General features: G+C 48.4%; 1 protein-coding gene across 1 annotated transcript in view; it reads right to left on the bottom strand.

Annotated features, from left to right (window-relative positions):
* Window positions 1–24863, bottom strand: part of LOC138246643 (cornifelin homolog A-like) — an 80115-nt gene that overhangs the window by 16269 nt on the left and 38983 nt on the right. The window contains exon 2 of the mRNA XM_069201372.1: window positions 3325–3449. Within this exon, the coding sequence (XP_069057473.1) occupies window positions 3325–3442 (118 nt within the window). The 5' untranslated portion in view covers window positions 3443–3449. The remainder of the gene's footprint in view (window positions 1–3324; window positions 3450–24863) is intronic.

Here is a 24863-nt window from a genome sequence, read left to right as displayed (position 1 = left end):
AGGGCAAGCTCCAACCTTCAAGCTAGGTTAAGGGCATGAAGGTAGTTTCTGAAATTTTCTGAAAAGTTGGGTGGAAAAATGTTGGTTGGGTTTGTTGGACTGATGTTGATAATGAACAGAAGGTGAGGACCTGAGGCTATTGAAAGGCATGTACAGAACCAAGGGATGTGTATGGATGATGATGCAAAGATGGGTGACACAAAAGAGGAGAAAGGTCTCTATAAAGGATGCTACAGCGAGGGTAGATGGAAAAATGGATGTGACGAAGGGGAGGAGGCCAAGGAGAGACGGGAAGTCAAACGCAAAATAGTGACCATTTATGGGGATCACCAAGCCCTTGGGGCTCATTTGATGGCGTCGTCCAAGGAGCAGATCTGGAACGGCGAGTATGTAGAAGTTTTTAAAGGACATGAGGGCCAGAGAAGGTTCAAAGGAGGAAGGGTAGGAGCTCTCCAAGAGGCCTAGGATGCTGGTTACAATTCAACACTGGTTGGCTGCATCCTTGATCTACTACAGCATTTACTGTAAGAAATGTCCTGAACACTGCATAGCGTTATTTAAATACATTGTTGTGGTGCTTAAGGCTCACGTGACATTTGGTGGCTGGGCATGGGGAGATATGATGAGGAGTTCAGGGCATGGTTGGCATAGGATGCAGGCAGGATGTGGGGTCAATTGGACAACAATTTGTTTTGCAGATGATGACACTGGCACGAATGGCACCAGAAATGTACACAGCCAGCGACTGGCCCTTGATTTATAAGCTGTTTCAGGGGTGTCCCGCCCAGGGAGGGTTGGTTGCAGTTGGACGAGGCAAGGGGGAGCGACAGCCCTGTTGGTCGTACAACAAACAAATCGCAGAGGGGAGTTCTGTTGGTTTGGACATGAATGCTCCAAATGCAGTGGGAAGCAGACAGTTATGCAGAGTGGACTGCAGCCCGTTACCCCTTGGGGATGCAGGGAAGTCAAGAGGGCAACTGGCAGCTGAGCCATCACAGGGGAAAGGGCCGAAGAGCCCAGGACGCCTTAGGAAAAGGCTTGTAAGCCAGTTAAGTTGGAAAGGCTGTGTTATTGGGCTTTAATTTGTAAGAATATTAGAATGAGTGCACTGTTAATTCAAGATTTTGAGTATGGTTTCAATCTGGGACATGACAGCTCAAGGGAATGGTGATGGGTGGAGAATCTCCATTCGGTGAGGGTGCCAAAATTGATGCTGGAGGCACAAGAAGGGAAGATGAATGATCTTTTTTGGATTGGCCTTTCAAGAACTTGATTGTTTCACTTATTGGGGTAGTGCCTGAGGATGAGCATGGAGAATTCAGACGGAGACAACATTTATCTTGGCTAGAGGGACAATCCATAAATGACTACATGCCTGAGGATTTGAGCAGAATACACTCTCATACTGTGGATACAGTTATTGGAATGATAAACCAATTTGGGTCAGGGGCACGTACAGCAAAATGCAATATCAAGTCTGCATTCAGACTATTGCCAGTATATTCCGGAGATTTTGAGTTGTTGGGAATTAAATTTGGATGTTACTTTTTTGTATTAAGACATTTCCTATTAGATGCTCAATTTTCTGTGCCCTGCTTGAGACTTTTAGCACTTTTTTGCAGAGCTTGTTTAAATTTGTTACAGGAACCTACTGCATGACCCATTACTTGGACAAATTCTTTATTATATGGCCCTCATTTTCAGCCCAGGATGCAAATTTGTTAGGCAGGTTTACGGCGCTAATGCACGATCTTGGGGCGCCTTTGGTCTCAGGTAATATGGTAGTGCCAAGCGAGGTAGTTATTGACTTTCCTGGGGCGCAGCTGGAGTCTGTCAAAATGGAGGTGAGATGGCTTACAGAAAAGGCTGTTCTGGTGGTGGTGTTTTTGGACTGGATGACATGATTTTAGGGAAAGTCGGTTTATAGAGACCCAGATTGAAAGTTGGGGGTGGAGGGGGACAATGGGTTAGTCAAGAGGAAGGTAACAAGTTGGACTATACATGGTAATGTCTGAATAAATGTAGGTGTGGAGTGATGAGTTTTATTGTCCTACAAGGTCATGTTTAAGCTTTGTAGGGGGAGGGGGTAGGTGGATGGTTTAGGCTGTTCAGTGTTTAATGAGTCTTGGGTTTTAAGTTTGACTGTATTGCTTCTTATGATCTCATCCTAGGCTGTTGAAGTAATTTGGACAGACGCAGGTTTCCTTACCTTCAGGTGGTGGTGAAGCAAGCATGAAGAAAAAGAACAACAGGAAATACGTTTATGGGTTTGCGCCTTTTATGGGGTGGTCTTTCCTGTGACCCTGCAAGGTGGTGCTATTGCTTTAAGTTTAACTTCGTCTTATCAAACTTTTAAACTAGTTCTCAGCGGGAGGCAGCAGCCTCAGATTGCTAGAGCTGTGGTGAGGAAGATGGACATGGAGGTAATGATTCTTGTCCAGCTGTATCTTCCTTGGCCTGGCATGTAACTCTTCCCAGCCCAGCTCTTTGGCCTTGCAAAGGCACTGACCTGACATGTGACTGAGTCCATCCCCGTTCCCTGGACTTTCAGGTGCTTGAGCTCATCTTCAAATGTCCCATGATTAGACATTTGGGCACCCTTGACTTGAAATATAATGGAATTATTGGCACTATCATCATGAAATTCCATTGTGAACAAAACATTTGTGTTTTACTCCATGTGTTAAACTAATCCTAATACTAACTCCAATTTGATGGAAATCTTTTCCAAACAAAGAGTTAGCAGGCTTCTTTCTATAAAAGTTAAATGCTAAAAAACAGGCATATTTCCCATACAACATAATACAATGCCATGTACTAAAACGATGTGTAGAGTTTTTAATTGTGTAGTTGTATTAATTTGTTTTAACTGGCATTTTAAAGTTTTAGGAATATTTGTGACTTAGAATGGAGCTAATTTTTAATAAAGGTAGGGCAAGGTTTAATTTGAGAGCATGGTTAAAGAAACATTTAAATTTTCATCAGGGTGTAATTATTTAGCTAAATAAATAAATTCAGTGATATATGGATGTTTTCCTGCAAATTTCCTACCGTAGAAACATCTGCATCTTCATGAACTATTTCACATATATTCTGAAAAAAAAGCACATTTTGATTGGTCGGTCCATTGCAGTATACTGAACCCGCCTGGATAGTCTAAAGTTAAAGGAACTTGTCAAACAGTCAGCCCTTTTCAGCTCCACCTCTGATTTTGTGATTGTTGAAGTGTCCTTGGAGGCAGGTGTTACTAGGTTAAGGAGCAGATAGATTGTCAAGAAGGGTCCCAGCCATAGACAAAGAAGAGGTTCCACCTCGACCACTTACACACTTCCATGTCTCCGCAGCAGTCACAGAGGTCGGTGCCCCAGCTGGTCTGGTTGGACACGGAGTAACTGGTGACAGTGATCTGGGGCTGAGAAACGATGGTCTCCTGGTATGCCATGATTCACCTGTGGGTGGAGAAGAGAAGCTGGGTTATGGCAGCACTGATTAGCTTTGAAGGTTTCCAGATGCCAGGAGAGGAGATACCACCCAAGAGCCCCAGAGACACTCAGGAGAGAAGGCCACATCCAAGGGCTCTTGAGAGACACTCAGGAAAGGAAGCTCCACCCAAGAGCTCCAGGGAGACACTCAGGAGAGGAGACACCACCCGAGGGCACCAGAGACACTTAGGAGAGAGGCTCCACCCAAGGGCTTCAGAGAAACACTCAGGAGAGAAGGCTCTACTTAAGAGCTCTTGAGAGACACATAGGAGAGGAGACTCCACCCAAGGGGCTTCAGAGAGCCTCCATCCAAGGGCTCCCAAGAGACAGTCGGGAGAGGAGGCTCCACCATGGGCTCCAGAGAGACACTTGGGAGAGGAGGCATCACCCAAGGGCTCAATAGAGAGACTCAGGAGAGAAGGCTCCACCCAAGAGCTCCATAGAGACTCTCAGGAGAAGAGGCACTACCCAAAAGCTTCAGATAGACACTCAGGAGAGAATCCACCCAAGGGCACCAGGGAGACACTCAGGAGAGGAGGCTCCCTCCAAGGCTCCCAAGAGACATTCAGGGGAAGAGGCTCCACCCAAGGGCTCCAGAGAGACACTCAGGAGAGGGACTACCCCCTAATGCTCCCGGGAGCCACTCAGGAGAGGAGGCACCACCCAAGAGTTCCAGATAGACACTCAGGAGAGGAGAATCCACCCAAGAGCTCCAGGAAGACACTCAGGCGAGGATGCTCCACCCTTGGGCCCCAGAGAAACACTTAGGAGAAGAAGCACCACCCAAGAGCTCCAGAGAGACACTCAGGAGAGGAGACACCACCTGAGAGCTCCAGATAGACACTCAGGAGAGGAGAATCCACCCAAGGCACCAGAGAGTCACTCAGGAGAGGAGGCACTACCCAAGAGCTCCAGATAGACACACAGGAGTGGAGAATTCACACAAGGGCACCAGAGAGACACGCAGGAGAGGCCCCCCCCCCGTGCTCGAGAGAGTGACTCAGGAGAGGAGGCACCACCCAAGAGCTCCAGATAGACACTTAGGAACTCAGGAGAGGGGAATCCACCCAAGGGCACCAGAGAGACATGCAGGAGAGGAACAACCCCCTAGTGCTCCCGAGAGTCACTCAGGGGAGGAGACTCCACCCAGGGACCCCAGAGAGACACTGAGGAGAGGAGGCTCCACCCAGGGGCCCCAGAGAGACACTCAGGAGAGGAGGCACCACTCAAGGGCTCCAGAGAGACCCTGAGGAGAGGAACCTCCATTCAAAGTGCCTGTGTCGTTGGCTGCTTCTAGTGAAATGCACACAGTATATATATGGGATGTATAAGACATTATGGCCCTCATTACAACTTTGACGGGCGGCGGAGGCCGCCCGCCAAAGTTGCGCCGCAGGAATACCGCACCGCGGTCTGAAGACCGCGGCCGGCATTCTGAGTTTCCCGCTGGGCAGGCGGGCGGCCGCCTTAAGGCCGCCCGCCAGCCCAGCGGGAAACAACCTTCCCACGAGGACGCCGGCTCGGAATCGAGCCGGCGGAGTGGGAAGGTGCGACGGGTGCTACTGCACCCGTCGCGTATTTCACTGTCTGCTATGCAGACAGTGAAATACAAGCGGGGCCCTCTTACGGGGGCCCCTGCAGTGCCCATGCCATTGGCATGGGCACTGCAGGGGCCCCCAGGGGCCCCGCGACACCCCCTACCGCCATCCTGTTCCTGGCGGGCGAACCGCCAGGAACAGGATGGCGGTAGGGGGTGTCAGAATCCCCAAGGCGGCGCAGCATGCTGCGCCGCCTTGGAGGATTCTGACGGGCAGCGGAAAACCGGCGGGAGACCGCCGGTTTTCCTGCACTGACCGCGGCCAAAGCGCCGCGGTCAGAATGCCCTAAGGGGCACCGCCAGGCTGTCGGCGGTGCTCCCGCCAACCGCGAGCCTGGCGGTCACAGACCGCCAGGCTCGTAATGAGGGCCTATATCTAGAATACCTTTACTAGGAAACGTTTTTATAGCAAGAGCGCTAGAGAGTAACTCAAAAAAGACTTTTGACATACACTGGAACGAATCCTAAACAACAATTGATGCAACCATAACTTTTTCTCAGTGAAAATGTTTTTCACAAATGTTCCCCTAAATATACCTCAGCCCTCTCAATAACACCATCCCTTCATCTCAGTCCAGCAGTAAATTGAAGCACTTCCCTCACCCTGATCCCCCCCAACCCCACTTTAACCCTGCTCCATACACTTCCATTGACACTAACTACATCTCCTGTACTCATCCTCAACCTATCCCTTTGTAGCATCCTTAATTTATTTAATGTAATGTTTCTTTACTAACCCCAAAATAAATACTTTTTGTAATATTTCTACTCAGGTATGGTGTCAACTTGAAATGTGTTTCTTTTGTAATGACCTTCCTCTCTAGTAGTTTCTTTGTTAAATTATTTCTCTGTAGCAATGTTTCTCTGTATTAGTTAATCTGTAACACATTTTGGGCCAGGTGTAGCAAATGTTTTTACCCATTCTGTGTCTGTGGGAAAAAGTGTTTGTACATATGGCCCTTTCTCTATAGTAGCGTCATTGTAACATTATTTGTCTGTAACAACTTTTCTTTATAGCAGTTTCTCTTTAAAAGTGTTGCACTGTAATGATGTTTGTGGTGGCTTCTCAACAGTAGTAATTTTTGTTCAGGTTTTTCTAATTGACAAATGGACTGATCTTGAATATAGGCAGTGGATTTTTCGTCTGTCAGTAAAGTATGACCCTTTGCCTGTGTAAGTTCCATGAACTTCAGTGGCTGTCTCTACGATGAGAAGAGACACTTTGGAGGGGTGATCTCTTGCAAAAACAAAATTCACTGGTGCTTTTTAGTGAGGAAATAATTGTTGACATTGGAAATCTGACCCCAAAGTAAAGGTATGTTGCTAGAGTCACCCTAGCTTGTCTCTCTTGATTGGGGGTGGGGTGGACCCCAGCATTTTACGGACAAGAGACGTGCTTTCCACGCTTTGTTTAGTGAGTTGTCACGGCGGGAGCTCTGCCTGACATGGTGGAAGGACAGATAGCCTAGATGTGTATGCTATATTTTTATTATTATTTATTTATTTATTTTGTAGTTTTTATAGAGCGCGGACACGACCCGGAGGTATTGGAGTGCTTTACAATAATACCAGTTACATTACACAAGGACACATTCATGTTTTTGTAAACGCAGGGAGATGAAGGGCCTGATTTAGGTCTCGGCAGATGGAATACCACATCACAAGCGTGACGGATATCCCGTCCACCCTATTACGATCCCCATGGAATATAATAGGTTCGTAATACGTCAGACAGAATGTCCGTCAAGTTTGTGACGGAGTATTCCCCTCCTCCAAGAACTAAATTAGGCCGAGAGGGCCTTATTTAGAGTTTGGTGGAGGGGTTACTGAGGCACAAATGTGATGGATATCCTGTCCATCATCTTACGATCACCACAGGCAATAACAGGATCGCAGTACAGCGGATGTGCTTTCCGTCACGTTTGTGACAGAGTAACCCCGTCCGTCAAGATCTAATTCCGGCCCTAAGTGATTTGCCCAGAATCTCACGATATTTAGCTGGCGTCGAGACTCAAAACTGGTTCCCCAGTTCCAAAGTCATCAGCTCTGACCGTAACGAAACATCCTCTCCCCAGGTCACCACCATGAGAGAAGGAAATAAACCCAGGCCTTGGTGGAACAGGCGGTGGCCTTGAAAGAACCTGCACTAGACAAATATCTGACATCCGGGGAACTTTGAATGTACAATCATCCAGAGGTCGGTGTTCGTTGTTACATCGATTTATGTTTAGAAACAATCACAGTTTAAAGGTATGTTACAAAGACTTGCATTTGTAAATTTTTCTATAAAATATATCTATAAATTCAATCAGGGGCGTACCTTCAGGGGGTGTTTGGTGTGTAACACCCCCTAATTAATGTATTTTCTGATGGATAGTTGGGTACAGGTGGGGTTCAGCTGGGTATGATGCTGTTTCTGTCAGATTTCACAGGGTAATTTTACACACACAGACAAAAACACACACACTCTCTCCCTATTTCGTATTCTTCAAAAATGTTGGTTATTTTACGAAATATTGTGCTTTCTCTCACTTCGAACTTCTACCATTCTGCATTCCCCTCCTTTTCCACTGCCCCTTAGGACCCTTTCATACACCCTTCTTGTTCTATAATGTATTTTAACAATATATGTGTGATTATTTGAAAATCTACAGCTCAGCCCTACCCCCCAGTCTTACTGCACAAGCTATGCCCCTGAATGCCATAACATTACTAAGTGATTAGCTAATTATTTCATCTTGGTTTTATCAATAAGTGTTACTGAACCTTGGAAGTATGAATGCTTGAGCCAGCCCTACCATGCTTTTAACGTATGCCCTGCACGTCACACACAGATCTCAGTTAACCTAGGTATGCCACCAGCCTACTGTTTACCATGCTGGAAGATAATGTGTGGGTGTTCCCACTCAACATCCATGGATTTTGATCAATTCCCAGATTTACAAGAACAGGTAAACCTGGGAACGCTTACGCCTCCGCAGGAGAGGCATAACAAGGAGACATAGCTGTATTTCTCCTCATTTTTCCCTCTTTGCAAGTGCAGAGTTTTTCTGAGGGGCCCCCTGGTGGCGCTTCCAGGTGGGCCGCTGCCCAGTACCACAGCTGCGTAGTCTTGATTCCACCTCATGCCCCACACTACCTACTCATCTCACTCTGGAGGCTCTTTAACTTCCTGCTTTCTCTCTTTGTCACCGATTCTCTAGCGCTCTGTTTCTTCCTTCACTCTATATTATTTGTCTCTTCTTTCCTCTCTTTTCTCTTCCTACTTCCCTCCCTCTTTCTTCCTCCTTCCATCTATCTTTCTTGTACCTCCTTCCCCCTCTCTCTTCTTCCTTCCCTCCCACTTTGTCTTCATTCTCTTCCCCCTGCTCTCACTATCCTTTCCTCTCTCTTTCTCCTTCCTCCTTCCCTCCCACTTTGTCTTCCCGCTCTCTTCCCCCTTCTCTCTTCCTCCCCTCCTTTCCTCTCTCTTTTCCTTTCCCTTCTCCCTCTTTCCCCTCTTTCTTCCTCCTTCCCTCTCTCCTTCCCTCCCTCTTTCTTGTCCCTCTTTCCCTCTCACTTTCTCTTCCCTCATTCTCTTTCTCTCTTCCTCCCTCGTCATTTCTTTCTCTTCCTACTTCCCTATCTCTCTCTCGTCCTTCCTTCCCTCTCTCGTCCCTCCTTCCCTCTCTCGTTCTCCTTCGCTCTCTTTCTCCCTTCCTTCTTCCCTCTCACTTTCCCTTCCCTCTCACTTTCTCTCCCTCTCATCCCCTTCTCTCTCCCCCTCCTTTACCCTGTTTCTCATCCCTCTCTCCCTCTCACTTTCTCTTCCCACCTATCGTCTCTTTTCCTTCCCTCCCTCCCTCTCTCTTCCTCCTTCCCTCTATCTTTCTTGTACCTCCTTCCCCCTCTCCCTTCCTCCTTCCCTCCCACTTTGTCTTCCTGCTCTCTTCTCTCTTCTCTCTCTCTCCCCTCCTTTCCTCTCTTTTTTTGTTCCCTTCTCCCTCTTCCCCTCTCTCTTCCTCCTTCCCTCTCTCCTTCCCTCCCTCTTTCTCGTCCCTCTTTCCCTCTCACTTTCTCTTCCCACCTGCCGTCACTTTCCCTTCCCTCCCTCCCTCTCTCTTCCGCTGTCCCTCTCCTTCTCTTCCTCCTTCCCTCTCTCTGTGTCCCTCGCTCTCTTTCCCTTCCCTTCTTCCCCTCCTCTTCCTTCTTCCCTCTCCCTTTCCATTCCTCCTTCTCTCTCTCTTTCTCCTTCCCTCTCTGTCCCTCCACTTCTCTTCTTCCCTCTCTTTCTTTTCTACCTTCCCTCTCTCTCTGTCCCTCCCTCTCTTTCCCTTCCCTCCTTCCCCCTCTTTCTTGTCCTCCTTCCGACTCTCTCCCTCCTCCACCCTCCTTTCCCTTCACTTTCTTTTTCTTTTTCCCTTTCTCTCTCTCCCCCTCCCTTCCCTCATTTTCTCTCTCCCCCCTCGCCTTTTGCTCTGGGTCACACTCTGATGTTGAACATACGCTGCACTCCCCAGCAGTGAGTGTGTGTGCTCACCACATGCAGCCACCGGCTCAAATTAAGCACTACCTCCTCGGCCAGGGCTTGGTGAGAGCGAAGGGGCGGGGGCCTTACAATCCCTCTTCGGAGTCACCGAAACTAGGCCACATTCCAGCGCTGCCTTTCACAAAGCGACGGGTCAGGGGTGAGCCCAGCCCTGAGATTACACCAGGATGAAGAAGGATGTGGGTGCGCACAGGCCCCAGCCCTTTCTGCTGGGGGGTGGGGATCGGTGATAGGGCGAGGGAGGGGTGCGGCAGGAAGGGAGACATGTCAGGGTAGAAAGACGCACTTTCACAGCAGCAGAGGTGTAAGTGGTTACAGCTCAGACCATGAACGTAGCAGCTTCTAGGCGCTGTGAAAACAGTATTAGTGCCTCAGCCTGTGTGTACATCGTTCTTACATACCTGCTTACTTCTGATCAGAAAATATTAGGCCATGTTGATAAAAATGATATATTCCCTTCGCTATGGACATGGTAAGTTGTTGTTTGGATGGAGAAGTGCCCTGCACCTGATGGGTGTGCCCCCTTCCCTGAGTGTCCCAGCTCCATGGGTACCTGGACCCCTGGTGCTGATTTATGGTCATGGACAAACAAAGGATCATGTGTGTGCGCCATGACCTAGGCCTGTCTCATGGTACTACAGACCTGCTAGATCAGGGAGGTGCCACCCTCCTAGCGGTAAAAGACTTGTGCCCTTGCCAAGGGTTGAGTGACACGTGTGTGGTGGTGGCAGCAGACCTGTTTTGTGTTTCATAGTAATCAGTCGTGTGAACAGGTCTTGTTACCTGTGTCACAGCAGTACTCCCCACCAACCTACTCATGTAAAGTTCTGCAGCTGTGTACATACCTCACCCTTGGAGTACACTATGTTTACATACAATGCCATGCGGCCTGTGATGCTTGCATGTGCGTGCTGTCAGCGGTGTAACATTAGGGGGTCCCCTCAGCACAGCCAGCACTGTGTAGCGGGGCCCTGGCCTGAGAGCTTCAGTCTAAATCTGGTGGGGGGCAGGGATGAGAAGCACCGTGTACTTTGCAGGGGGCCCCTCAAGTTTCATTGCACTATTGGTGCCCATGGACGGTGCATGACATGGAGGGCTGTGGGTTCCATTTTGGAAACCCAGGGCTTGGAAAGGCTGATTGGAGGCGACTTCTACAACTTCTCAGGGGAGGAGCCTGGATTGCGGACATTCCTGAAGGCTGGGGTGGGAGCCACACACTCGAGGAGGGAAGCAGGCTGTCCTCTGTGCACACCGAAGGCCTCTCTGACTCAATAAAGAGATACTAGTCCGTGGGGCTTGGGCTCATTGTCATGCGAGATGGTGGGTCTGATAAGGTTGGCACCTTAGGACCAGGGAATCATAACAGAAGGGAGGGATTCTGGCACTGAACCTTTTTCAGGCATATTTCAGTGGTGGCTGACAGCCACGTGTGATCCTCGGTTACTCCCTGGGTCTGTGTGATGGATCAATCTAAATCGCAGATGATCCCGCTGTGGCAGACTGTCCCTTTGACCCCGTACTCCACTACCACTGAGTGGTTCTACCACTGAGAGTCAAGTGCTGGTGGAGCAGTACTTGGGCCACTTACTCAGGCCTATAGTAGGTCGGGCCCGGGGCCATCAGGAGTAAAAACCCCAAACCCCCATGGTCGGTGTAGGAAGGTAGCCTCTGTCTAGCCTTGTTACCCCCGCTGCTGGCCTGTTTGTGAGTATATGTCAGGGTGTTTTCACTGTCTCACTGGGACCCTGCTAGCCAAGACCCCAGTGCTCATAGGTTGTGGCCTGAATGTGTTCCCTGTGTGGTGCCTAACTGTGTCACTGAGGCTCTGCTAACCAGTACCTCAGTGCTTAGCTCTCTCTGCTTTTAAAATTGTCACTGCAGGCTAGTGACCATTTTTACCAATTCTGATTGGCACACTGGTACACCCTTATAATTCCCTAGTATATGGTACTTAGGTACCCAGGGTATTGGGGTTCCAGGAGATCCCTATGGGCTGCAGCATTTCTTTGGCCATCCATAGGGAGCTCAGACCAATATTACAAAGGACTGCAGCCTGAGTGAAATAACGTCCATGTTATTTCACAGCCATTTTACACTGCACTTAAGTAACATAGAAGTCACCTATATGTTTAACCCTCACCTAGTAAAGGTTAGGTGCAAAGTTACTAAGTGTGAGGGCACCCTGGCACTAGCCAAGGTGCCCCCACATTGCTCAGGTCAATTTCCTCGGACTTTGTGAGTGCGGGGACACCATTACACGCTTGCACTTCATATAGATCAATACCTATATGTAGCTTCACAATGGTAACTCCGAATATGGCCATGTAACATGTCTAAGATCATGGAATTGTCCCACATGCCAAATCTGGTATTGGGTGCCAATCCCATGCATCCCCGGGGCTCCAGCATGGACCCCGGGTACTGCCAAACTATCTCTCTGGGGTTTTCACTGCAGCTACCGCTGCTGCCAACCCTCAGACTGGCTTCTAGCAGCCCAGTCCCAGGAAGGCAGTACAAAGGATTTCCTCTGAGAGAGGGTGTTACACCCTCTCCCTTTGGAAATAGGTGTTAAGGGCCGGGAGGAGTAGCCTCTCCTGGCCTCTAGGAATGCTTTCAAGGGCACAGATGGTGCCCTCCTTGCATAAACCAGTCTACACTGGTTCAGGGATCCCCCAGCCCCTGCTCTGGTGTAAAACTGGACAAAGGAAATGGGAGTCACCACTCCCCTGTCCATCACCACCCCAGGGGTGGTGCCCAGAGCTCCTCCAGTGTGTCCCAGACCTCTGCCATCTTGATTGCAAAGGTGTGAGGGCACAATGGAGGCCTGAGTGGCCAGTGCCAGCAGGTGATGTCAGAGACCCCTCCTGATAGATGCTTACCTGGTTAGGTGGCCAATCCTCCTCTGAGGGCTATTTAGGGTCTCTCCTGTGGGTTTCTCGTCACATAACGAATGCAAGAGCTCACCAGAGTTCCTCTGCATCTCTCTCTTCGACTTCTGCCAAGGATCGACCGCTGACTGCTCCAGGACGCCTGCAAAACCACAACAAAGTAGCAAGACGACTACCAACTACATTGTAGCGCTTCATCCTGCTGGCTTTCTTGACTGTTTCCTGGGGGTGCATGCTCTTAGGGATGTCTGCCTTCACCCTGCACTGGAAGCCAAGAAGAAATCTCCAGTGGGTCAACAGAATCTTCCCCTGCTAACGCAGGCACCAAACTCACCGGTCCTCTGGGTCCCCTCTCATCTTGACGAGCGTGGTCCCTGGAACACAGGAGTTGAATCCAAGTGACCCCGACAGTCCAGTGGTCCTTCTGTCCAAATTTGGTGGAGGTAAGTCCTTGCCTCCCCACACCAGACAGTAATCCTGTGTACTGCGTGAACTGCAGCTGCTAGGGCTTCTGTGCACTTTTGCAAGGAATCCTTCATGCACAGCATAGCCCAGGTCCCCAGCACTCCGTCCTGCATTGCTCAACTCGCTGAGTTGGCCACCGGCTTCGTGGGACCCTCCTTTGTAGTGTTGCGACGACCGCCATGCTCAGATTTCTTGAACCCCTGTTCAAGGACTTCTGCGGGGGCTGCCTGCTTTTGTGTGGGCTTTCTGTATTGCTGAGGGCCCCCTCTGTCTCCTCCTTCAAGGGGCGACCTCCTGGTCCTTCCTGGGCCCGGGCAGCACCCATTTTCTTCAACTGCGACCTTTGCAGCTAGTAAGGCTTGTTTGCAGTCTTTCTGCGTGGAAACAACTCTGCATCCTCCAGCACACTGTGGGACATCTTCTGAGCAAAGAAAAAGTTCCTGGCATCTTCCGTTGTTGCAGAATCTTCAGCTTCTTCCAACCAGAGGCAGACATTTTGCACCTTCATCCAGGATTTGGTGGGCTCTTGCCTCCCCTGGACACTTTTGTGACTCTTGGACCTGGTCCCTTCCTTTACAGGTCATTGGGTCCAGGAATCGGTCTTCAGTGCTTAGCAATCAGTTGTTGTCTTTGCAGAATCTCCTATCACGACTTTAGTGTGTTTCTGGGGAAGTAGGGTAACCTTACTCGTACTTTTCAGGGTCTTGGGTTGGGGTATCTTGGACACCCTTAGTGTTTTCTTACACTCCCAGTGACCCTTTACACACTACACTAGGCCTGGGGTGCCTAAGTGGTTTGCATTCCACTTTCTTAGTATATGGTTTGTGTTGCCCCTAGGCCTATTGCATCCTATTGTATTCTACAGTGTTTGCACTACTTTTCTAACTGTTTACTTACCTGATATTGGTTTGTGTGTATATTTTGCATATTTTATTTTCCGCCTAAGGGAGTATATCCTCTGACATATTTTTGGCACATTGTCACTAAAAGAAAGTACCTTTATTTTTAGTAACTCTGAGTATTGTGTTTCTTATGATATATTGCTATATGATATAAGTGGTATAGTAGGAGCTTTGCATGGCTCCTAGTTCAGCCTAAGCTGCCCTGCTATAGCCACCTCAATCAGCCTAAGCTGCTAGAACACTACTAATCTACTAATAAGGGATAACTGGTCCTGGCACAAGGTGCCCAATAGAAGCCAGGCCAGTCTCCTACATTGGTGGTGCAGCGGTGGGATAAGTACTTGTAACTGCTTTACCACTTTGTCATTGGTGCTTTTTATAAGAAAAACATATACCAAATACTTCAGAATATACACAGTTAACCTAAACCGTTTAACGTTCTTTCCTTAAACTTTCTAAAACGTTTCAGAAAAGATTTCAAAAGTTTTGAAAAGTTTAAAAAAGTTTTCCTCTTTTCTCTAAACGTTTCTAAACTTTTTTCTCTCTGTCCTAAACCCTTTCTAACAATCATGTCTGCAGTAGAACTAACTCCCACAGTTGTCCAGGCAACCTATGGTAGTTTAAACTTTAAAAGTTTGAGGGGTCTCTGCATAGAAAGGTTTAAGCATTGGAAAGTACCCTACAAAAGATCTTCTCCTTAGCCTTCTCCTAGAAAGTGACCAGAACCAGTCTGGCCCATCCCAGTATCAGGAGGTAGAGGATGGGGGGTACCCAGCAAGACTCAGAGGAGTCCCCTGAAGATGCTGGGGAGGGTTCATCCAAAGACCTGCCAGCTTACAGGCCACCTAGTGACAATGGTAGTGAGAGGGGGTCACACATTAGTAGGGCACCTTTCACTCGTAAAGGCCAGGTTACTAGAGTTCAGTCAGTTAGAGACAGGTCACACTCTGCCAGTTCCCACATTTCTTCTGTGTCTCAGAATTCCCAAGCCTCCCACCCTGAGGATAACACTATAGAAAGGGAACTCAGAAAGCTGAGGTTGGAAGAGGCCAGGCTGAAGCTAAGACAGCAGCAACTGGCCTTAGACAGGGAATCTCTAGATGTAGAGAGGGAAAGGCAGAGGCTGGGGTTAATTCCCCATGGTGGCAGCAGCAGTGTTTTTGTTAGCAATCCTGTGAGAGAACAAGATTCCAGAAACCTGCATAAGATATTCCCCCCTTACAAGGAAAGGATGACATTAACAAGTGGTTTGCTGCACTTGAGAGGGTGTGCTTGTGTGGTACAGTTGGTCCCTCAAAGGCAGTGGGCTGCTATCTTGTGGCTATCTTCCACTGGTAGGGGTAGGGATAGGCTCCTTACTGTCAGAGAAAGTGATGCTAATAATTACAAAGTTTTGAAGGATGCACTCTTGGATGGATTTGGCTTAACCACTGAACAATACAGTATGAAGTTCAGAGACACCAGCAAGAGTCCTCTCAAGACTGGGCAGACTTTGTAGACTGTTCAGTGAAGGCCTTGGAGGGTTGGTTACATGGCAGTAAGGTGACTGACTATGAAAGCCTGTATAATCTAATAGTGAGAGAGCATATTTTGAACAATTGTGTGTCTGATTTGTTGCACCAGTACTTGGTAGACTCAGATCTGACCTCTCCCCAAGAATTGGGAAAGAAGGCAGACAAATGGGTCAGAAGAAGAGTGAACAGAAAAGTTCATACAGGGGGTGACAAGGGTGGCAAGAAGAAGGATGGTAAGTCTTCTGACAAGGGTGTGGACAAAGATAAAAAACATTCTGAGTCTTCATCAGGCCCACAGAAATCCTCTGGGGGTGGTGGGTCCAAATCCTCTTCTCACAATCAGAAAAAGCCATGGTGTTATTTATGTAAAGTAAAAGGCCGTTGGGCAAGTGATTCCACTTGTCCAAAGAAAAACACCAAGGCTCCCACTACCACAACCCCAACCCCAACTGCAACTTCTAGTGCCTCTAGTAATAGCAGTGGTGGTGAGAAGTCTACTACAAATAGCCAATCTAAGGGTGTAGCTGCACTCAACATTGGTAGTGTAGTTGGGGTTGGTCTTGTTAGGGAGACCACAGAGGCTGTTTTAGTCTCTGATGGTGGTATTGACTTTGCCACCTTGTTTGCTTGTCCCCTTAATATGGGTAAGTACAAGCAACTTCCCCTAATAAATGGTGTTGAGATTGAGGCCTACAGGGACACAGGAGCCAGTGTAACTATGGTGATAGAGAAACCGGTTCACCCTGATCAACACCTACTTGGTGAGCAGTACCAAGTGACTGATGCTCACAATAACACACTTAGCCACCCCATGGCTGTTGTGAATCTCAACTGTGGGGGGGGGGGGAGTGTTACTGGTCCGAAGAAAGTTGTGCTAGCCACTGAATTACCTGTAGATTGATTACTAGGCAATGCTTTGGAGACATCAGCTTGGGTTGAAGTGGAGTTGGAGGCTCATGCAGCAATGCTTGGCATTCATGGGCATATTTTTGTTTTGACAAGGGCTCAGACCAAAAAGCAAAAAGGTCAGGGAAATGTGGATCCTGGAACAATGGACCAAGTGCTCCCAAAAGCTAGGGGTAGTAAGGGTAAATCCTTGCCCACTATCCCTCCCTCTCCAGAAGATTCCCCTTTTGAGGAAGAGGAATCCTCTCCCTGTGCAGAACCTACACCAGAGGAGCTGGCAGCAGACACTGCTGAGCTTTTGGGTGCAGGGGGGCCTGCTAGGGAAGAGATGAGTGTGGCACAGCAGACCTGTCCCACACTAGAGGGTGTAAGACAACAAGCTGTCAAGCAGCAGAATGGGGATGTCAATGATAGCCATAAGGTGTTTTGGGAAGACAACCTGTATACTGAGTCAAGGGACCCTAAACCTGGAGCTTCCAGGAGATTGGTCATCCCTTTGCAGTATAGCAAGTTTCTTATAACCTTGGCACATGGCATTCCTTTGGCTGGGCATTTGGGCCAGAGTAAAACTTGGGACAGGCTTGTTCCATTGTTTCACTGGCCTCACATGTCAGAGGACACTAAAGAGTTATGTCACTCTTGTTTGACCTGCCAAGCCAGTGGCAAGACTGGTGGCACACCTAAGGCCCCTTTAATTCCACTTCTTGTGGTTGGGGTGCCCTTTGAAAGGGTAGGAGTTGACATAGTTGGCCCCCTTGGCCCTCCAACAGCTTCAGGCAATAGGTTTATCCTTGTGGTAGTGGACCATGCCACTAGGCATCCTGAAGCAATTCCCTTAAGGACCACTACAGCTCCTGCAGTGGCAAAGGCCCTCCTGGGAATCTTTTCCAGAGTGGGCTTGTAGGAGGCTGGACTGGCTTGTAGTGAGTACCAAGGGGTACTTGCACCTTGCACCAGGCCCAGTTATCCCTTATTAGTGTATAGGGTGTCTAGCAGCTTAGGCTGATAGATAATGGTAGCTTAGCAGAGCAGCTTAGGCTGAACTAGGAGACGTGTGAAGCTACTACAGTACCACTTAGTGTCATATGCACAATATCATAAGAAAACACAATACACAGTTATACTAAAAATAAAGGTACTTTATTTTTATGACAATATGCCAAAGTATCTTAGAGTGTACCCTCAGTGAGAGGATAGGAAATATACACAAGATATATATACACAATAGCAAAAATATGCAGTATAGTCTTAGAAAACAGTGCAAACAATGTATAGTTACAATAGGATGCAATGGGGAAACATAGGAATAGGGGCAACACAAACCATATACTCCAGAAGTGGAATGCGAACCACGAATGGACCCCAAACCTATGTGACCTTGTAGAGGGTCGCTGGGACTATTAGAAAATAGTGAGAGTTAGAAAAATAACCCTCCCCAAGACCCTGAAAAGTGAGTGCAAAGTGCACCAAAGTTCCCCTAAGGACAAAATAGTCGTGTTAGAGGGAAAATGCAAAGAAAACACAAATCAGCAATGCAACAACGATGGATTCCTGACTGAGGGGACCTGTGGAGCAAGGGGACCAAGTCCAAAAGTCACAAGCAGCTCGGAGATGGGCAGATGCCCAAGAAATGCCAGCGGTTGGTGCACAGAAGCTCTTACTAGGCTGAAGAACTGTGAATACTGCAGGAACGACAAGGGCTAGAGACTTCCCCTTTGGAGGATGGATCCCCCACGCCTTGGAGAGTCGTGCAGAAGTGTTTTCCCGCCGAATGGACGCTAACAAGCCTTGCTACACGCAAATCGTGCGTTTGGCGTTTTTGGACGCTGCTGGGGCCCAGGAGGGACCAGGAGGTCGCAAATTGGACCTGCAGAGAGAGGGGACGTCGAGCAAGAAAAAGAGCCCTCACTGAAGCAGGTAGCACCCGGAGAAGTGCCAGAAACAGGCACTACGAGGATGCGTGAAACGGTGCTCGCCGAAGTTGCACAAAGGAGTCCCACGTCGCCGGAGACCAACTTAGAAAGTCGTGCAATGCAGGTTAGAGTGCCGTGGACCCAGGCTTGGCTGTGCACGAAGGATTTCCGCCGGAAGTGCACAGGGGCCGGAGAAGCTTGCAAAGTCGCGGATCCCAGCAATGCAGCCCAGCGAGGTGAGGCAAGGACTTACCTCCACCAAACTTGGGCTGAAGAGTCACTGGACTGTGGGGGTCACTTGGACGGTGTCGCTGGATTCGAGGGACCTCGCTCGTCGTGCTGAGAGGAGACCCAAGGGACCGGTAATGCAGCTTTTTGGTGCCTGCGGTTGCAGGGGGAAGATTCCGTCGACCCACGGGAGATTTCTTCGGAGCTTCTGGTGCAGAGAGGAGGCAGACTACCCCCACAGCATGCACAAGCAGGAAAACAGTCGAGAAGGCGGCAGGATCAGCGTTACAGAGTTGCAGTAGTCGTCTTTGCTACTATGTTGCAGGTTTGCAGGCTTCCAGCGCGGTCAGCGGTCGATTCCTTATCAGAAGGTGAAGAGGGAGATGCAGAGGAACTCGGCTGAGCTCATGCATTCGTTATCTGAAGTTTCCCCAGAGACAGAGACCCTAAATAGCCAGAAAAGAGGGTTTGGCTACCTAGGAGAGAGGAAAGGCTACTAACACCTGAAGGAGCCTATCAGCAGGAGTCTCTGACGTCACCTGGTGGCACTGGCCACTCAGAGCAGTCCAGTGTGCCAGCAGCACCTCTGTTTCCAAGATGGCAGAGGTCTGGAGCACACTGGAGGAGCTCTGGACACCTCCCAGGGGAGGTGCAGGTCAGGGGAGTGGTCACTCCCCTTTCCTTTGTCCAGTTTCGCGCCAGAGCAGGGGCTAAGGGGTCCCTGAACCGGTGTAGACTGGCTTATGCAGAATTGGGCACATCTGTGCCCAACAAAGCATTTCCAGAGGCTGGGGGAGGCTACTCCTCCCCTGCCTTCACACCATTTTCCAAAGGGAGAGGGTGTCACACCCTCTCTCAGAGGAAGTTCTTTGTTCTGCCATCCTGGGCCAGGCCTGGCTGGACCCCAGGAGGGCAGCTGCCTGTCTGAGGGGTTGGCAGCAGCAGCAGCTGCAGAGAAACCCCAGGAAGGGCAGTCTGGCAGTACCAGGGTCTGTGCTACAGACCACTGGGATCATGGAATTGTACCAACAATGCCAGGATGGCATAGAGGGGGCAATTCCATGATCATAGACATGTTACATGGCCATATTCGGAGTTACCATGGTGAAGCTACATATAGGTAGTGACCTATATGTAGTGCACGCGTATAATGGTGTCCCCGCACTCACAAAGTTCAGTGAATTGGCTCTGAACAATGTGGGGGCACCTTGGCTAGTGCCAGGGTGCCCTCACACTAAGTAACTTTGCACCTAACCTTTACCAGGTAAAGGTTAGACATATAGGTGACTTATAAGTTACTTAAGTGCAGTGTAAAATGGCTGTGAAATAACGTGGACGTTATTTCACTCAGGCTGCAGTGGCAGGCCTGTGTAAGAATTGTCAGAGCTCCCTATGGGTGGCAAAAGAAATGCTGCAGCCCATAGGGATCTCCTGGAACCCCAATACCCTGGGTACCTCAGTACCATATACTAGGGAATTATAAGGGTGTTCCAGTAAGCCAATGTAAATTGGTAAAAATGGTCACTAGCCTGTCAGTGACAATTTGAAAGTAATGAGAGAGCATAACCACTGAGGTTCTGGTTAGCAGAGCCTCAGTGAGACAGTTAGGCACCACACAGGGAACATATACATGCACACCTATGAGCACTGGGGCCCTGTGTGACAGGGTCCCAGTGACACATACATATAGGCCACAAACCTATGAGCACTGGGGTCCTGACCAGCAGGATCCCAGTGACACATAACAACCATACTGAAAACATGGTGTTTTCACTATGAGCACTGAGGCCTGGCTATCAGGATCCCAGTGAGACAGTGAAAACAGTGACAAAACACCCTGACATACACTCACAAACAGGCCAAAAGTGGGGGTAACAAGGCTAGAAAGAGGCTACCTTCTCACACAACCCCCCCCCAAACGAAGGACAATAAGGCTAACCTTGGCCAGTTGAGACTTTATTGTCTAAGTGGTGATAAGTAGAGAGTAGCTCTGCAATAGACTGGTTACTCCCTTTATCATCCACTATATGGTTACTTCCCTGTGGGGATGTAAACCACCCTGTTTGAAGTTTTTTAGCTAAGCAACAATGTGAAGATGTATTTTCAGAGTTTCTATCAGTAAGTTTTAGTTTAGAGCAGTGGGAATTGTCCACTGAACCTATTTGTAGTGATGGAAATGCCAGACAGGGATGCTGTCTCAGAAAAGCCATAGCTGGGCAAAAACTTTGTCCATCTGGCTGGAAGAGAGAACAGGGATGCTGTTTCTCTTGAGTTGGAGCAGGGCAGGGATGCTGTCCTATGAGCTCCACACTAGGGCAGGGATGCTGTCCTAAGTGTTGTGAGGTAGTGCAGGGTTTCTGCACTAAAGTTTCTCTGGGAGGGTTGGAGGGATGCTCCATGTTAACTAAACTGGTGCTGTTTTTCTCACCAATGTTAGTTATCCCACAGAGAGGTACTTCCACCTCAGGGAGTCCAGCTTTGCCAGCTGATGATTCCCTTGGCACAGGTGCCACCCCAGGAGAGGTTTCTCCCACCACAGGAATAGTATCCTGAATGGTAGGGTGGTTAGGGGATACTGTGATACCCTTTTTACCTGTTGATGGAGAGGGATCCTGAGTTTTCAGGCCTTCTCTCCTTTGCTTTTTCATTTCACTTGAAATGAGAGGGAACAATTCCTCAGGGATGCCCAGCATGGCTGCATGGGCATAAAACTCTACATCAGCCCAACCTGAGGTCTCTAGGTCATTACCTAAGAGACAGTCTACAGGTAAGCTAGGTGATACCACCACCTGCTTAGGGCCAGTAACTCCACCCCAACTAAACTGAATTATAGCTAAGGGAAGAAACTTAGTGGAGTTATGGACATCAATAATTTTATACTGTTGTCCAATGATGTGTTGTTCAGGAGGCACTAGGTTTTCAGTCACCAAAGTGAAACTGGCACCTGTGTCCCTGTAGGCCAAGGCCTCAACACCATTTATTGAAACTGTCTGCCTGTACTTATCCATTGTAAGGGGACAAGCAGCCAGTGTGGCAAGGCCAATGCCACTAGGTGTGACAGAAACTGTCTTGGGACTGATTACATCAGTTTCCACTATGGACCCATAAGTGAACCCAACTACACCCTTTGCTTGACTGTTGCCAGCAGTCCCACCACTAGTACCACTACTGCTAGGGGCACTAGAGCTTGATGTATTAGTGGTGGTAGGCTCAGGGGGTTTACCTGGAGAGGACTTATCCCCTGGCCTATGGCCTCTGTTTTTACACACAAAGCACCAAGGCTTTTTAATGTGTGCAGGTTGGGAAGAAGAGGAAGAATTTGTTTTATCCCCACCCTCTGAAGAGTGTTTAAGATTTGAAGTGGGATCTTTGGTTTTACCCTTATCCCCATGCTTATCTTGAGATTTTTCACCATCTTTCTTCTTATTGCCATCTTTGTCACCCCCTGTATGAACTTTTCTGTTCACCCTTGTTCTGACCCATTTGTCTGCCTTCTTTCCCAATTCTTGGGGAGAGGTCAGATCAGAGTCTACCAGGTACTGGTGCAACAAATCAGACACACAATTATTAAGTATATGCTCTCTCAGGATTGTGTTATACAGGCTTTCATAATCAGTAACTTTACTGCCATGTAACCACCCCTCCAAGGCCTTCACTGCCTGGTCAATGAAATCAACCCAGTCTTGTGAAGACTCCTTTTTGGTCTCTCTGAACTTTATCCTGTACTGTTCAGTGGTTAAGCCATAACCATCCAGGAGTGCATTCTTAAGAACTGTAAAATTATTGGCATCACTTTCTTTCACAGTAAGGAGTCTATCCCTACCCTTTCCACTAAATGATAGCCATAGGATAGCAGCCCACTGCTTTTGAGGGACATCCTGTACAGCACAGGCCCTCTCAAGTGCAGCAAACCACTTGTTAATGTCATCCCCCTCCTTATAAGGGGGAACTATCTTGTGCAGATTCCTGGAATCATACTCTTTTGCAGGATGACTATGGGGAATACTGCTGCTGCCACCATGGGTATCTAAACCCAACTTCTGTCTTTCCCTCTCTATTTCTAAAGACTGTCTATCCAAATCCAGCTGTTGCTTCTTGAGCTTCAGTCTGGTTTGTTCCACTCTCAATCTATTGAGCTCCCTTTCTAACAATCTGTCATCAGGGTGGGTGGGAGGGACATTTCTAGATACAGAGGTATGATGGGAATGAACAGAAGGAGACCTGTCCCTTACAAGGGGCACCCTAACAGCTTGGCTACCAGCATAATGTGAGAGCACATCATCAGTATGATGTGATTCAACCTCTGTACCAACTATGCTAGACTGTCTAGTAATGGGCAGGCTGAGAAGTTTCTTTCCTGAACCTTTTCCTGGGGGAGTCCCTGGATCAGATTGAGAACCATTAGCTACTTTTTCTACAGATTGGGCACTTATGGCCTTATCCTGTACTCTAAGCATATTAATTAACAGTTCTAAGGAAGGATTCTTCCCTACACTCAAACCTCTCTCTATGCAGAGACTCCTTGCTCCTTTCCAGCTAAGGTGATCATATGCAAGTTTGGACAGTTCAACTTTTTGGCCTGTGCCAGACATTTTTAGAGAGAGTTAAAGTGATAGACTAAAGAGAAAAAAAGTTTTCAGAACTTTTTGGAAAGACAGAAAAAACTTTTTAAACTTTTAAGAACTTTTTGAAAGTTTAGAAGTACTTTTCAGCACTTAGAAAAGAGTGAAAAGAGGAAATGCAAAACTTTTTGGCTATGTGTATATACACTGACCTTGTTTTGTATATTTTTCTCTTATGAAAAGTACAATGACAAGAGTGGTAAGTAGTCTCAAGCACTTATCCCACCGCTGCACAACCAATGTAGGAGGCTGGACTGGCTTGTAGTGAGTACCAAGGGGTACTTGCACCTTGCACCAGGCCCAGTTATCCCTTATTAGTGTATAGGGTGTCTAGCAGCTTAGGCTGATAGATAATGGTAGCTTAGCAGAGCAGCTTAGGCTGAACTAGGAGACGTGTGAAGCTACTACAGTACCACTTAGTGTCATATGCACAATATCATAAGAAAACACAATACACAGTTATACTAAAAATAAAGGTACTTTATTTTTATGACAATATGCCAAAGTATCTTAGAGTGTACCCTCAGTGAGAGGATAGGAAATATACACAAGATATATATACACAATAGCAAAAATATGCAGTATAGTCTTAGAAAACAGTGCAAACAATGTATAGTTACAATAGGATGCAATGGGGAAACATAGGAATAGGGGCAACACAAACCATATACTCCAGAAGTGGAATGCGAACCACGAATGGACCCCAAACCTATGTGACCTTGTAGAGGGTCGCTGGGACTATTAGAAAATAGTGAGAGTTAGAAAAATAACCCTCCCCAAGACCCTGAAAAGTGAGTGCAAAGTGCACCAAAGTTCCCCTAAGGACAAAATAGTCGTGTTAGAGGGAAAATGCAAAGAAAACACAAATCAGCAATGCAACAACGATGGATTCCTGACTGAGGGGACCTGTGGAGCAAGGGGACCAAGTCCAAAAGTCACAAGCAGCTCGGAGATGGGCAGATGCCCAAGAAATGCCAGCGGTTGGTGCACAGAAGCTCTTACTAGGCTGAAGAACTGTGAATACTGCAGGAACGACAAGGGCTAGAGACTTCCCCTTTGGAGGATGGATCCCCCACGCCTTGGAGAGTCGTGCAGAAGTGTTTTCCCGCCGAATGGACGCTAACAAGCCTTGCTACACGCAAATCGTGCGTTTGGCGTTTTTGGACGCTGCTGGGGCCCAGGAGGGACCAGGAGGTCGCAAATTGGACCTGCAGAGAGAGGGGACGTCGAGCAAGACAAAGAGCCCTCACTGAAGCAGGTAGCACCCGGAGAAGTGCCAGAAACAGGCACTACGAGGATGTGTGAAACGGTGCTCGCCGAAGTTGCACAAAGGAGTCCCACGTCGCCGGAGACCAACTTAGAAAGTCGTGCAATGCAGGTTAGAGTGCCGTGGACCCAGGCTTGGCTGTGCACGAAGGATTTCCGCCGGAAGTGCACAGGGGCCGGAGAAGCTTGCAAAGTCGCGGATCCCAGCAATGCAGCCCAGCGAGGTGAGGCAAGGACTTACCTCCACCAAACTTGGGCTGAAGAGTCACTGGACTGTGGGGGTCACTTGGACGGTGTCGCTGGATTCGAGGGACCTCGCTCGTCGTGCTGAGAGGAGACCCAAGGGACCGGTAATGCAGCTTTTTGGTGCCTGCGGTTGCAGGGGGAAGATTCCGTCGACCCACGGGAGATTTCTTCGGAGCTTCTGGTGCAGAGAGGAGGCAGACTACCCCCACAGCATGCACAAGCAGGAAAACAGTCGAGAAGGCGGCAGGATCAGCGTTACAGAGTTGCAGTAGTCGTCTTTGCTACTATGTTGCAGGTTTGCAGGCT

The sequence above is a fragment of the Pleurodeles waltl genome, chromosome 7 (genome assembly GCF_031143425.1).
Source record: "Pleurodeles waltl isolate 20211129_DDA chromosome 7, aPleWal1.hap1.20221129, whole genome shotgun sequence".
In the NCBI taxonomy this organism is placed as follows: domain Eukaryota; kingdom Metazoa; phylum Chordata; class Amphibia; order Caudata; family Salamandridae; genus Pleurodeles; species Pleurodeles waltl.
This window is presented reverse-complemented; position numbering and strand designations above follow the sequence as displayed.